A 15107-nucleotide genomic window follows, 5' to 3' on the forward strand; every position below is an offset into this window, starting at 1 on the left:
ATTGTTTGAGTAAACTTTTTTTAAAAATTTTAAATTTACAGTAGAAAATTTGGGGTTTTCTAAATAAAACTAAATTCCTTTAACTTTTACTTAACACGTGACCTGTTTTTTGTTTCTTTCCACTGTAGGATGGTCTTGTTAATGTAGGATGGATGGACTGTGCCACCCAGGACAATCTTTGTAAAAGTTTGGATATTACAACAAGTACTACTGCCTATTTTCCTCCTGGAGCCACTTTAAATAACAAAGAGAAAAGCAGTGTTTTGGTATGAGTTACTAATTTCTTTATATATATGTGAACACCACATACATTCAAACATTATATATCATTTTGTAAACAGTAACAAGGAAATGAATCCACTTATAATAAACATTTAATATTTAGAACAAGTATTTAATTTCTGGGATTCTGTTTAGTGGTAAGGTCTGCTGTAAGGATTATTTTACAGTGGTAGAAACCATTGCACTTTACAACCCAGAAGTACAGAAAACATTCTTAGGTTATATGAATTTTCATTGGTTTCCATTTATATGTGTATTTTCTAATGTTAAAATATAGATCATTCGTATGTTTGACTAGGACTCGTGTTGGTTTTTTTAAACCACTCTGTTAGATTCTGGTATAAACTCAGTTTGGCGATCTACTGTATGGTTCACCTCCCTAATTTTATGAATGAGGAGACTGAGGTTCAAGCTAGTTATCAAGGAGCTAAGATAAATAATGGGATATTAGATAGGTCCCTAGGGAACTTCAAAAGACAATAATAAATTAAGACAAAGTGTCATTAGTTTTATTTTTGTATTTTAATTCTGCTTTCTTGATGTCGACAAAGGTCACACATATTCACTACAGAAGTTCATGTGTGGGTATAGAAATGTATAAGCACCATCAAATCTTGACAAATATTCTTCCAGATCTCTACATACATATATGTGCACTTATGACTTAATGCTGACAACTTTCCACTTTTATCTGTGGCCCAGAACACTGACCTCCACTCCAGACCTACATACATATTCCACTGCCTATTTGACATCTCCCCTGGGATATGAACTGATTTTTTTCAAACTTAGATATCTGTACCTATACTGCTAATATTCTCCCATAAATCTGCTCTACCCACAGTTTTCTCTATCTCAGTTGATAAAAAAAATCCATCCTTTATCATTCAGGTCAATTACCTTGCAGTCATTCTTAACTCTTCTTTTTCTCATATTCTGTAACTTGTATCAGGAGAATCTGTGACTCTGTCATTAAAATCTTTCTAGGGGCGCCTGGGTGGCTTAGTGGGTTAAGCCTCTGCCTTCGGCTCAGGTCATGATCTCAGGGTCCTGGGACTGAGCCCCGCATCGGACTCTCTGCTCAGCAGGAAGTCTGCTTCCTCCTCTCTCTCTCTGCCTGCCTCTCTGCCTACTTGTGATCTCTGTCTGTCAAATTAATAAAAAAAAAAAACTTAAAAAAAATAAAGATTGAGTTAAAAAAAAAAATCTTTCTAAAATCCACTTCCATTGCTACTAGAGCATTTATCCTCTTATAATATACACTAATATATTATCTTATATTTTTATTTTTCTCCCATAATACATTTTTAAGTCTGAATTTTTTTTACTGTTATATCTCAACTCCCTAGAAGATTATCTGGCATGTAAGTGGACACTATATATAGTGCCTATGTATATTATATACTATATGCTAGAGATAATTAACACATAAATGGATAAGCCAACAATCCCTAAGTAACAATCCATCCACTAAATGTGACATACTTAGTTAATTAAATCAGTCCTCTCGATATTAAAGTTACCTACTTTTTCTTGATTATTATAAGTAATGCAATGATCTATGTTGTTTGTTCATCTTTGTGCTCTTTAGTTACCTGTTTAGATGAAATAGCCATGGCAATTTTAATTTCAGTTTGTTTTGCCAGATTGCCCCTATAGGAATTTCTGTTTATGTTGTGCCACAGTTCATGAGCATACCTGTTCCCTTCATATAGGTTCTTGGCTTCAGTACTACAATCTCATATTTTAGTGAGATCTTTCTGCTTTTTGATACAAAATTGCAAACTCAGATGCAATCTTAGGAGACATAAATGAGTGATACTGGAAGTGTAATAACAGAGTGATGAATTTAAATGGTCCCTATCACTCCTAAAAACATTCAGGTTTTTAGAAAAGTAAAACATCTGTTGGTCTGCCTCAAACTGAATTGGTTGAGAAGAGGTATAGTCTAATATAAACATCTTGGTTATCTGTCAAAGCCAGTTCCATTTTCGCTGTTGGCAAATCCTGCCTTGTTTATTCCAGTGGCAGTGTCTTCTGCTCAATGGTTTTGTTGAAATGTGAGTTCATTTATTTGTATGCCATATGTAGTTTATGTCTCCCTTAAACATTCTCTTTCCCAGGTATATTCCAATTGTAATACTTGACATCCGTCTGAAAAGATCCATCTCTTCCCTCTATCCTAGTCAGTTTATTCAACATTTATTTACCAAGCCCTTATTGTGGACAAAATTGTACTGGGTAATTGGGAAGAAAAATTGATAAAATTCACTTATTTAATAAATACGCACACAGTATAGTGAATCATTATAGTATGGCCTCATTGTTTTGGGATGTATTATTTACTACAGTATTTTACACCATTCATATCCTAATGTTATTCTAAAACCCAGTATACTATCAAAGATAATTTTGTGGTTATCTGCTGCTTAAAAGTACCCAGTATTTTGTTTGCATTCCATTGATAATGAAAAAATTTCAGTCTGTAATAAACCGGTTTAATAGTGCAGTGACTGTAATATACTGGAGTTATATTAAATTGTTAAAACTGTCTCCCCAAACATTTATTGGGAAAAAAATCCCCCCAAAAATATATAACTTTGTATTAGATATTTAAAAAAAAAAAAAAACTCTGAGTGCTATAATTAGGTTATTTTGAAGCGCAGTGGGTTACTGTCCCAACTGATTTAGTATATTCTGTAATTGAGTTCTGTAATTGAGAAAATGTTCACCACATTACACATTTTAAAAGTGTACATGTATGTTTTTCAAAAAAAAGGTACATGTACATTTTATAGGGGATGTGTTCTGTATATAATAATTTTAAGAGGGAGGAAGGGAGAAAGGAAGAAATTCAGAGGTTAGACGGTATCCTTTGTAAGCGTAACTACCAACTTTTACTCTATGACAAACAGGTTTATGATGAGGTTCTGGTGGATTAATCAGGAGTGTTTTTAGAAAATCTTTCTAGTAAATGTGACTGATGTCAGTGACCTGTATAGTATTATGGCATTCAGTACTTTGGGCTTTTTAAGCCCTTTGGTAATAGAAAATATTTCATATGCTAAAGATTTAAGAAAAAAGAACAAAAACAAGTTTTAAGAATAGAAACTTAGGAAAAATAGTTTTCTACTCTTATTTTATTTATATCCATTGTTTCTCTCATATGATTATTCTCATATTGGGCACATTTAAGCTCTGAATACCATAGAAGTTCCTATAAGTTTTTAATGGTGTTTCAGGTCTTTTAAGTAATACTTGAATGATCAGGCATAGGTGGTTCATAATTAAACTGTTTTGTCAACCCCCAAATACATTTTCCTGATGACCATTACTTTATTCTTTGTTGTTAGCAGCTGCTTCTTTGACAATTACATGAGAAGCTAGAGTGGGAAAAATGTACTAAGGATACAATATGGACAGAAATAAAGGAAATTTATTAGAAAGGAGGTGTGCCTTTTTCACTTGTTTGTGTTTTAAACCTTTAAGATAAGGTCTTTATCAGGATGTTTACTTCTGCCAAACCTCTCTCAGTGGTTAGGTTTTTAGACTTTATTTCTGAAAACCTCTGTAGTAAATATATTTATTATATTAATATATAATATATTATGTATAATATATGTATATAATAATAGATATAATTATGTTTGTTTTTATTATTAATAAATATAAGTGGATTAATATTTATATTCATAACCACTTATAAATAGATAATAATGAATAAATATTAAAAATTCCAATTTTCGTGTTATAAGTTCTTAATTCCTATTAGTTATTAGTTGAGGTATGCAGTGTCTTGAGTCATCAGATGGTCTCAGATAGTTTAATAATTCTTTAAAGCGTTTGTAAAGCATTGGCATTCTGGAAAACATGATGGGCATTAAAATTAATCTGAACATAATAACAGTTTTTCCCCCATTAATTCAGAGGTTACTCCAGATTATTGTGGAGATTATTATAGAATGCACACCACAATTAAAAGAAAATTCCAGATAATGGAATTTTAATTTTACATTAATATTTTTAAGAAATAGCCAAGTTACACAATTTTTATTAATTCCCAAAATATGATGTACATTTTAAAAAACACAACCTTTAGAATAAATAGCTCAAAAACTATTTTTAACTTTTATGATCTTTTTTTATTTTAAGAATTATATGGAAAAAAGACACTAAAATAAATGGATGTTGATTTAAAAGATTACAATATGATTCTCTTATTTTAGTTCCTTAATTCATTGGACGCTAAAGAAATATACTTGGAAATAATGCATAATCTTCCAGATTTTGAACTACTTTCGGCAAGTACACTAGAGGTAATATTTCTGTTAATAGTAATAAATGGTAGTAAATGTTGGTAACATTTCAAGTCTTAACATTTTAAAATCAGCATTTGTTTTATTCATCATTAGAAAGTAGCAGTTTCAAAGGATTGTATATATAAATATAACATACATATATATATATATATATATATATATATATATATATATATATATTAGTTATTTTAGGTTAAACTCTAATTGCTGGAGTTACAACTTCAGGGCGGGTCTGGAGTTCAAGACAACATAATCAGTCCTGAATGGGGGACTCAGCGGGGGTGTCAGAAAAGCCAAGATTTTGATCACAAAGCAACTTTGGGTCTGATTTAGAATTTTATGTTCTTGCTTACAGAACTGTTTATATTGTTCACTGAGAACTGAGAAGGAGCTTTAGAAAGACTGAGTTTGTAGTAAATCATTTTTTTTCTACTCAATGATCCCACAGTCTGTATCCCTACCAAACTCTGCTAAACCTGAAAAAGCTTACTTCCCTACCACCAGCTTTTTAGCTATGTATCATTAAAACACATGTAATTTTAGGCACAGCTATCTGCTTTTAGATTTTATAATTTAGTGATTTTTAGCCTTTAATATAGGATTGACTTACATAACATTCCAAAGAAATACAAAATATAAGTGTGAATAGGGCTGAATTTTAGACAGTATTTTGAAGTAATGGGTATGGTAGCTAAAATTTAAATCAAAGAAATAGGGCGCCTGGGTGGCTCAGTGGCTTAAGCCACTGACTTCAGCTCAGGTCATGATCTCAGGATCCTGGGATCGAGTCCCACATCAGGCTCTCTGCTCAGCGGAGAGCCTGCTTCCCTTCCTCTCTCTCTGCCTGCCTCTCTTGTGATTTCTCTGTCAAATAAATAAATAAAATCTTAAAAAAAATAAAAATAAAAATAAATCAAAGAAATAAAGAACAGGACCGTTAGAATTTCTTGATTCTGACATTATTTTATCACTTTTTTTTTCCTTTTTATCACTTCGAAGGATCGGTTGGCTCATCATCGGTGGCTCATATTTTTTAATTTTGGAAAACATGAAAATTCAAATGATCCTGAATTGAAGAAACTAAAAACTCTACTTAAAAATGAACATATTCAAGTAAGAAAAAAGCATTCTGCCTAGCCTTATGCTAGTGTATTTTCTTATTAATTTAATATATGAAATTATATTTTAAGTAACATAAAAATGCTTATTTGAATCTAGGTTTAGAAAGCCCTAAGTGCTTTTGTTCTTCTGTTGTGATTTTGTTTTTCTGTTAAGAATCTACAGTGATATCTGGAAACAGTTAACTTTCATTTCTCTTTAGTAGCTAGCATGTGATATATCTGTATCAGACAATTTTTTGGAATGCATACCATAGAAGAATATCTTTCCCTTTTTAAAATTCTTATTGGTTTATGTAAGTAATTTGTACTCCTAGTTTTAAAATTAGGATATATAAATAAGCTCGAAAATGAATTAAAATATTTAATATTTTTACTGCTGTTAATAGCCCTACTATAAATTTACTGTGTAACTTTTCAGACTTTTTCTGCATATGTTTTAGTATGTGGGAATAGGTATGTGTGTTTACATACATGCATATTGTAACAGCCAGTGTAATAGACATACCTGTAACTTCCTTTATGAGCTTTTTTAATGAAAATGGATTGAGTATAGGGGCACCTGGGTGGTACAGTCGGTTAAGTCTCTGACTCTTGGTTTCGGCTCAGGTCTTGATCTCACGGTCATGTAATGGAGCCCCACGTCTGGCTCTGCACTTAATATAGAGTCTATTTGAGTTGCTCATGTCCTCTCCCTTTGCCTCTCCCCCACCCCTCTTGCTTTCTTTTTCTGTCTCTCTTCCTCTAAAACAAATCTTTAAAAGCAAAAACAAAGAAAACCACCCAAAATGGATTCACTATACAGTAGTCCCTCTTTTCTGCAAGGGATATGGTCTAAAGCCCCCAGGGGATGCCTGAAACCACAGATAGTACCAAACACTATAGGTACTTACTTTTTTCCCTATGCATACCTATCCCTAATAGAGTTTAATTCATGAATTAGGCACAGTAAAAGATTAACAATAACAATAAAATGGACAATTGTAATAATATACTATAATAAAAGTTATGTGAGTATGGTCTCTTACTATACTATACTGTACTCACCCTTGTGAATTGATACAAGATGGTAAAATGTCTACATAATGAGATGAAGTAAGGTGAATAACGCAGGCATTGTGACATGTTGTTAAGCTACTACTGACCTGATAATGCCTGAGAAAGAGAATCATACTTTTGGACTATAGTTTGACCAGTGGGAACCAAAATTATGGAAAGTGAAACCATTGATAAGGGGGGGACCTGCTGTATTCTCTTGTAGAATTTTCCATTTGACAATATCATTTAACTTTTTATATGCTGGTGTGTGTAGGTATGTGTATATATGAGTATGTATATATGTGTCCATATGTATGTGTATACAAAGTACTGCCTGGTCTTTAGAGATGATAAATATATACATCTTTAGAGATGACAAATATATTAAATACATTATTAAACATATGATATAAATACCATCCTAGGGATATCATCCTCCCTAAAGTCTAGGTAGTATTTCACTATATGGTTACACCATAATTGTTTAACAAATCCTCCTTTACTAACATCGTTTCCATTATTTTTTATATCAAAAACACATACTGTAAAAATGAAGTATGGAGAATGTTTTTAACCAAGATTATATATATTTTTTAAATTGTCCTCATTACCAATGTCCTCCAGAATGTTTGTATCATTTTATATTCTTACAACATGTTGGTAACCATTTCTCCATACCTGTGCCAACCATGGTATTAACATTTTTTAATCACCATTCTGATAAGCCAAAGTGATATGTTAATAATATTCATTTTCATTTATTTGTTTCCTAGTGGGGTTGAAAAAGTTTTTTGTGATTATTAACAAATTACCATTTCTTTTCTATTTTCTGTCTTTGGCCCATTTTCTTTCTTCTGATAAGATGTTTATCTTTTCTTTCTTTCCTTTCTTAATGGATCCTCTGAAATACTCAAATATTTTTTTCTTGGTTTATCATTTCCCTCTTAGTATTCTTTATGCTGTTTCTCTTTACAGTGAATGAAATTATCACTTTGCTTTATTTTTTCTGCTTCTAGGTCTGAAAGAGTTTTCTCTCTCCCCCACTTCAAATTATATAAATGTCCTTTATATTTTTAGAAGAGTGGATTTCTTAAACTTTTTTTTAAAAGATTGTATTTATTTATTTGAAAGAGCACAGCAGGGGGAGCAGCAGGCAGAGGGAGAGGGAGACGCAGGCCCCCTATGGAGGAGGGAGCCCCATGCGAGCTGTGTCCCAAGACCTCAGAATCATGACCTGAGCCAAAAGCAGACGCCTAACCGACTGAGCCACCCAGGCGCCTGAAAAAGTGGATTTCTTAAACAACTTCCTATTTTCTGGAAAATTTTCTCTCAGGTTTTTGAACTCTAGAAGGCGTTTTTTTTCTCCCCCCTTAACGAAGTTGTGTTTCAGTGTTAATGTAAATTATTTATTTCCATCTTTTATTTTCATGACCAATTAAGTTCTGTTTAGAAACTATTGTTAGAGCAATGTCATTCCTTTATGAATATATTAAAAATGAATGCATGTGATTTTGTCTTCATCAACTTAAACTTCTACTTCAGGTTGGCAAGTTTGACTGTTCCTCTGCACCAGACATCTGTAGTAATCTGTATGTGTTTCAGCCATGTCTAGCAGTATTTAAAGGACAAGGAACCAGGGAATACGAAATTCATCATGGTAAGAATGGAAAAAAAATGATAAAAATTTATATTTGTTTTCAAATAGTAATTTTTTAATTATACTTTTTATTTTGTTTTTTAGTTATTTAATTGACATGTAGTTGACACACAGTTACATTAGTTTCAGGTGTACAGCAGTGATTCCACAACTGTATATGTTGTGCTGTACTCACTACAGGTGTAGTTACCTTTGGTTACCATATGATGCTATCAGCAGTACCTTTGACTGTATTCCTAGGCTGTATCTTTCATCTCCATGACTTATTCATTCCATAGCTGAAAGCCTGTAACTCCCATGCCATTTCACCCATTTTGCCCATCCTGCCATTGCTCTCCCCTCAAGTAACCACCAGTTCTCTGTATTTACTTGAAGATTCTTTCCCTCAGCCTCTTCCCCCACTTGCTTAGTGCACTGGCACTTTCTCTCTCTTTGAAATAAATAAATCTTAAAAAAAAAAAAAGATAACTGTCATTCTGCCCCTCACCCCCAGTTCGCACGCATGTTCTCTATCCCTGTATGTAAACTTTAAAAAAAAAAGGTTGTATCATTTGAAAATCTCTTTTCCCATTTAGTAGGTTGCCTTTTCTTTTTGTTGTTTCCTTTACTGTGCAAAAGTTTTTTATTTTGGTATAGTCCTCACAGTTTATTTTTGCTTTTATTTCCCATGTCTGAGGAAACAGAGAAAAATTGTAACTAAGGCCAATGTCAGAGAGTACTGACTAACTTTTCTTATAGGACTTCTTTGGTTTCAGACTTCGCATTTAGGTCTTTGTTTCCTAAGAGTTTTAATTTTTTGTATGTTGTAAGAAAGTGGTTGAATTTCATTCTTTTGCATATAGCTGATCAGTTTGCCTAGCAACATTTACTGAGGACACTCTCTTTTCCCCATTGTATAATCTTGTCTCCTTTGTCAAAGATAATTGACTGTGTAAGCATGGGTTTATTTCTGGGGTCTCTATTCTGTCCCATTGACCTAAGTATCTGTCTTTGTGCCATTGCATATTGTTGTGTTTACTATGTAGCTTTGTCCTATATCTTGAAATCAGGGACCATGAGATCTAGATTTGTTCTTCCTTTTCAAGATCACTTTGGCTACTTGGGATCTTTTGTGGTTCTTTTTACCTTATTTTATATGAATATACTTACTGTAAATTACTTTTATTAGTAAATAGGTTTCTTTTGGAAAAAGATTTTTTGAATTATATATTTAGTTATTTTATTCTCCTTTTAAAATAATTAACTTTTTTTCTGCTTTTTTTTTTTTAGATTTTATTCATTTACTTGACAGAGATCACAAGTAGGCAGAAAGGCAGGCAGAGAGAGAGAGGGCAAAGGAGGCTCCCCACTGAGCAGAGAGCCCGATTCGGGGCTTGATCCGAGGACCCTGGGATCATGACCTGAGCTGAAGGCAGGGGTTTTAACCCACTGAGCCACCCAGGTGCCCCCTCTGCTCACTATTTTGACTAGTGTTTCAGCAAGAATGCTGGTGACATTGTTAGGTTAGTTCAAAATTTAGGGGTCTTATTAATAAAAGGAATACCTATAGTTTCCATTTCCAGTGCACCAAAATAGCATTTCAGCCATGGGCATTTTCCAGATTTTTTTTCCGCTAGCCTATTAAATATTTCTATGGCTACTTTTATCTCTCTTGAATTTATAATTACATTTTTACATTTCAGCTTGTGTGGGACTTTAGCTCTGCATTCATGTAGGTACAGTTGCAATTACGAGGATTTGGGCTACCTCATAGTCCCTGTCCTGACAAAGGTCAAATGTAGCAAAAGAAACACAAAAACTACTAACTATAACACAGCTAAGTGAGTAACAGATACTGACTGATGTTATATGCTTAGGAATGCAAAGTTCTCTCAAGAAATTTGAAGTATCAGAGCTCCTGGGTGGCTCAGTTGGTTGTGTCCGCCTTCAGCTCAGGTCATGATCCCGGTGCCCTGGGATCAAGTCCTGCATCAGGCTCCCGGCTCAGTGGGGAATCTGCTTCTTCCTCTGCCCCTCTCTGTCTCTCATGAATGAATTTTAAAAATGTTTAAAAAGAAATTTTAAATATCATCTGGTGTGGTTGACAGAAGGAGATAAGAAAGTAAGAAATAAGAAATAATAATAAGAAAAATAAGCACCTGTAAGAAAAATGGGAAAAACATTGTAATGGCCAGTATGTATAAATTATAAGATCAAATTAAAAAGACTTATGTTTAGTATAGATCTAGAGATGATATTTGAGTTAACATTTGAATGCTCAGTTTCTCAAAGCAAATACAGAAAAGTAAGAAGTGAGGGTAAGCTGAAGGAGCTGTGTGAGCAAAGTCTCGGCAAGATGAACCTAACAGTAACTCCTGTTTATTTAGTACTTTTTGCAAGTCAGATGTTTTTCTAAAGGCTTCACATACTTTTCCCTTTCTGTTTTTATCTTCACAACAGCCCACCAAGGGAGAAAACAGTGGCTCGGGATAATTATTTGCCTATGATCAACAACTAGTAACTAGTCAAGGTAGATTTTGTACCCAAATATGTCCTACTCCAGAGCCTAGGATTATAGCAGCCCTAAACTGTACTGTCTCCTGAAAGTGCTAAAAATGACCACGTTTTAATAATGGAGTTCTGTTCTTCTTTATCTCTGAAATAATTCCAATTCCTTCCCATCCTATGTATGCTGCCTTATTTCCAGTTCATCATCTCTTTCATTTACTCTATTATCATCCTTTGGTAAAATTGACAGTCTCACCTCACTTTTCTGCCTTGACTTTACTGATTTCTCTAAGTATGTTTAAGGGTTTTTTTTTGTTGAAGTACAATTGGAATACAGGTTTAGTTTCTGGTGTATTATATAGTCACTCCCTTTATATGTACATTGCAGAATAATCACCATGATGTTTTGTTACCATCTGTCACCATATAAAGTTGTTACATTATTATTGACTAGTTCTCTGTGCTATACTTTACCCCCCTGTGACTTGTTTATTTGTAACTGGAAGTTTGTACCTCTTAATCCCCTTAACTATTTCACCCTTCTTCCCACCTTCCTCTCCTCTGGCAATCACCAGTTTGTTCTCATGAGTCTCTTCTGTTTTGTTTTGCTTCTTCATTCATTTTGTTTTCTAGATATTGGTAAGACAGATGTCCAAGAGTCATCTGCCTATGTTTTGTTTTAGGAATCTTACGGCTTCAGGTCTTATATTTAGGTCTGTAATATATTTTAAATTGATTTTTGGATATGGTATAAGAAAGTGGTCCAGTTTCATTTTTTTGCATGTAGCTCTAGGTTTCCCAGTACTGTTCATTGAAGTCTTTCTCCATTTTATGTTTTTATCTCCTTTGTCACAGATTGACCATATAAGTATGGGTTTGTTTCTCTTTATTCTGGCTCTCTGTTCTGTTCCATTGATATATCTGTCTGTTTTTTTGTGCCAGTAACATAATGTTTTGATTATTATAGCTTTAATAGTGTATCTTGAAGTCAGGGAGCATGATACCTCTGGCTTTGTTCTCTTTTTTCATGATTGCTTTGATTTCTTCATGGTCTTTTGTGGTTCCATACAAATTTTAAGATAATTTGTTCTAATTCTGTAAAAAAATGCCACTGATGTTTTGATAGAGATTGAATTGAACATGTAGATTTTTAGAGATCGTATAGACTTTTTTTTTTTAAGATTTTATTTATTTACTTGGTAGACACAGCAAGAGAGGGAACACAAGCAGGGGGAGTGGGAGAGGGAGAAGCAGGCTTCCTGCTGAGCAGGGAACCCAGTGCAAGGCTTGATCCCAGGATCTGGGATCATGACATGAGCCGAATGCAGACGCTTAACAACTGAGCCACCCAGGTACCCCTATATAGACATTTTAATAACATTAATCCTTCCAGTCTATGAGGACTGTATATCTATTTATTTCTGTCCTCCTCAGTTTCTTCAACAATGTGTTGTAGATTTTCAGAGTATAGGCCTTTTATCTCCTTGGTTACTTTTTATTCCTAGGTATTTTATCCTTTTTGATAAAACTGTAAATGTGGGGGCGCCTGGGTGGCTCAGTGGATTAAGCCGCTGCCTTCGGCTCAGGTCATGATCTCAAGGTCCTGGGATCGAGCCCGCATTGGGCTCTCTGCTCCGCAGGGAGCCTGCTTCCTCCTCTCTCTCTGCCTCTCTCTCTGCCTGCGTCTCTACCTACTTGTGATCTCTCTCTCTGTCAAATAAATAAATAAAATCTTAAAAAAAAAAAAACTGTAAATGTGATTGTTTTCATAATTTTTGATAGTTTGATATTAGAGTATAGAAATAGCACAGATTGAGGAGCCTAGTTTCAATCAGTTAAGTGTCCAGCTCTTGGGACGCCTGGGTGGCTCAGTTAGTTAAGCACCTGACTTGATTTTGGCTCAGGTCATGATCTCAGGATTGTGAGATTGAGCCCCACATTGCACTCCATGCTGGTTGTGGAGCCTGCTTAAGATTCTCCCTCTCCCTCTACCCCTCCCTGCCCTCAAAAAAGAAAAAGGAAAAGGAAAAAAAAAGAACAGAGATTTCTGTATATTAATTTTGTATCCTTTTACTTTACTGAGTTGATTTGTTCTATTAGTTTTTGAGCAGAGTCATTTATTTGTTCTTTCTCTAGTTCTTTAATATGTAAGGTTAGATTGAGATTTTCCTTGTTTCCTGAGGTAAGCCTGTATCTCTATAAACTTGCTGCTACTTTTTTTTTTTTTAATTTTATTTATTTATTTGAGAGAGTAAGGGAGGGAGAGAGAGAATACTAGAGGGGGCATAGGAAGAAGCAGACTTCCCGTTCAGCAGGGAGCCAGGTGCTGGGCTCAATCCAGCAACCCTGTGAATGATGATCTGAGCTGAAGGCAGACACTTAACCCACTGAGCCACCCAGGTGCTCCTCAACTTGCCTCTTAAAGCTGCTTTTGGTAGGTCCCGAAGATTTTGGAACATTGTGTTTTATTTTTATTTGTCATATAAGGTATTTTTTTGTCTCCTTTCATTTCTTCATTGATTCGTTGGTTGTTAGGTACATGTTTAGCTTCTATGTATGTGATTGTGGGTTTTGTTTTTTTTTCAGTTTTGTTTTGATTTCTAATTTTATATCATTGGGTCAGAAAAAATGCTTGGTATGATTTCATTTTTCTTAAATTTATTGAGACCTGTTTTGTGGCCCAACATGAATCTCTTGGAGAGTGTTCCGTGTGTCCCTGAAAAGAACATGTATTCTGTTTTTGAAAGAAATGTTCTGTATATATCTGTAATATCAAACTGGTCTAATATGTCGTTTTCTTATTGATTTTCTGTCCGGATGATCTGTCATGCATTGATGTATGTGATGTGTTAAAGTCCTTTATTATTACTGTATTACTGTCACTTTCTCCCATTATATCAGTTAATACTTGTTCTACATACTATGTTGATGTTTATAGATATTTATAATTATTTCCTCTTGTTGAATTGATCCCTTTATCATTATGAAATGTCCTTCATTGTCTCTTATTACAGTCTTTGTTGTAAAGTCTATTTTGTCTAAGTGTTGCTAGTTTATTTTAATTATTGTTTCCATTTGCATGGAATATCTTTTATCATCCCTTCACTTTGTGTATGTCCTTACATCCGAAGTAAGGTTTTTATAGGTAGCCTATAGAGGGGGTTTTGTTTTGTTTGCTTTTGTTATCCATTCAGCCACCGTGTGTCCTTTGTTTGGAGCATTTGGTCCATTTACATTTATAGTATTTACAGATAATAGGTATGTATTGACATTTTCTTCATTATTTTCTGCCTGTTTTGTAGTTCTCTGTTCCTTTCTTGTGATTTGACAACTTTCTTCAGTGTTACATTTGCATTTCTTTTAATTTTTTTGTGCATCTGTTACAGGTTTTTGGTTACCATTAGGATTATATGTAACAACCTATGTGTATAGTAGTCTTCAGTTGATTGTCACTTAGGTTTGAATGCATTTTAAAAGCACTACATTTTACTCTCCCTGCTGACTTTTTTTGGCATCCTATTTTACATCTTTTGTGTATCCCATAACTAATTATTGTAGATACAGGTTTTACTGCTTTTTCTCTTTAACCTTCGTACTAGCCTTAAAAGTGATCGATCCACTGCCTTTTCTGCATGTTTACTAATGTTTGCCATTACCAGTGATTTTTTTTCATAACATTCTTTTAACTATGGCCATTTCTTTTCTGCTTAAAGAAGTCTCTATAATATTTAAGGCTGGTGTAGGTGATGAACTGCTTGAACTTTTGTTTGCCTGGGAACCTCTCTCCTTTGATTCTGAATGATAACTTTGTTGGTTGGGGTATTCTTGGTTGTAGAGGTTTTCCTTTCAACAGTTTGAATATATTGTGCCACTCCCTTCTGGCCTGCTATGTTTTTGGTGAAAAAATCAGCTTATAATCATATGGGGGTACCCTTGTATATACTAGTTGGCATGGCTCTTGCTGCTTTTAAGATTTTCTGTTTCTCTGTAGTTTTGACATTTTAAAAATGTGTCTGGGTTTGAATTTACTTGAATTCTTCTTGTTTGGTTTTCTCTGTGCTTCCTAAATCTGTGTATCTGCTTCCTTCCCCTGGTAGGGAAGTTTTCCAGCTCTGATTTCCTCAAGTAAGTTTTCTGCCTTTTAGTCTCTTTCTTCTCCTTCTGAAACCTCTATAATGTCAACATTAGTATGCTTGATGCTGTCCT

At 34.0% G+C, this 15107-nt stretch overlaps 1 protein-coding gene across 2 annotated transcripts in view; it reads left to right on the forward strand.

Annotated features, from left to right (window-relative positions):
* The window catches only part of DNAJC10 (DnaJ heat shock protein family (Hsp40) member C10), a 56254-nt gene that overhangs the window by 25104 nt on the left and 16043 nt on the right, over positions 1–15107 (forward strand). For both annotated transcript variants that reach the window (XM_046019377.1, XM_046019376.1), the window contains exons 10-13: positions 129–266; positions 4509–4598; positions 5601–5714; positions 8300–8414. In XM_046019377.1, coding sequence (XP_045875333.1) covers positions 129–266; positions 4509–4598; positions 5601–5714; positions 8300–8414 — 457 coding nt within the window. The remainder of the gene's footprint in view (positions 1–128; positions 267–4508; positions 4599–5600; positions 5715–8299; positions 8415–15107) is intronic.

Source organism: Meles meles, chromosome 9 (assembly GCF_922984935.1).
Source record: "Meles meles chromosome 9, mMelMel3.1 paternal haplotype, whole genome shotgun sequence".
In the NCBI taxonomy this organism is placed as follows: Eukaryota; Metazoa; Chordata; class Mammalia; order Carnivora; family Mustelidae; genus Meles; species Meles meles.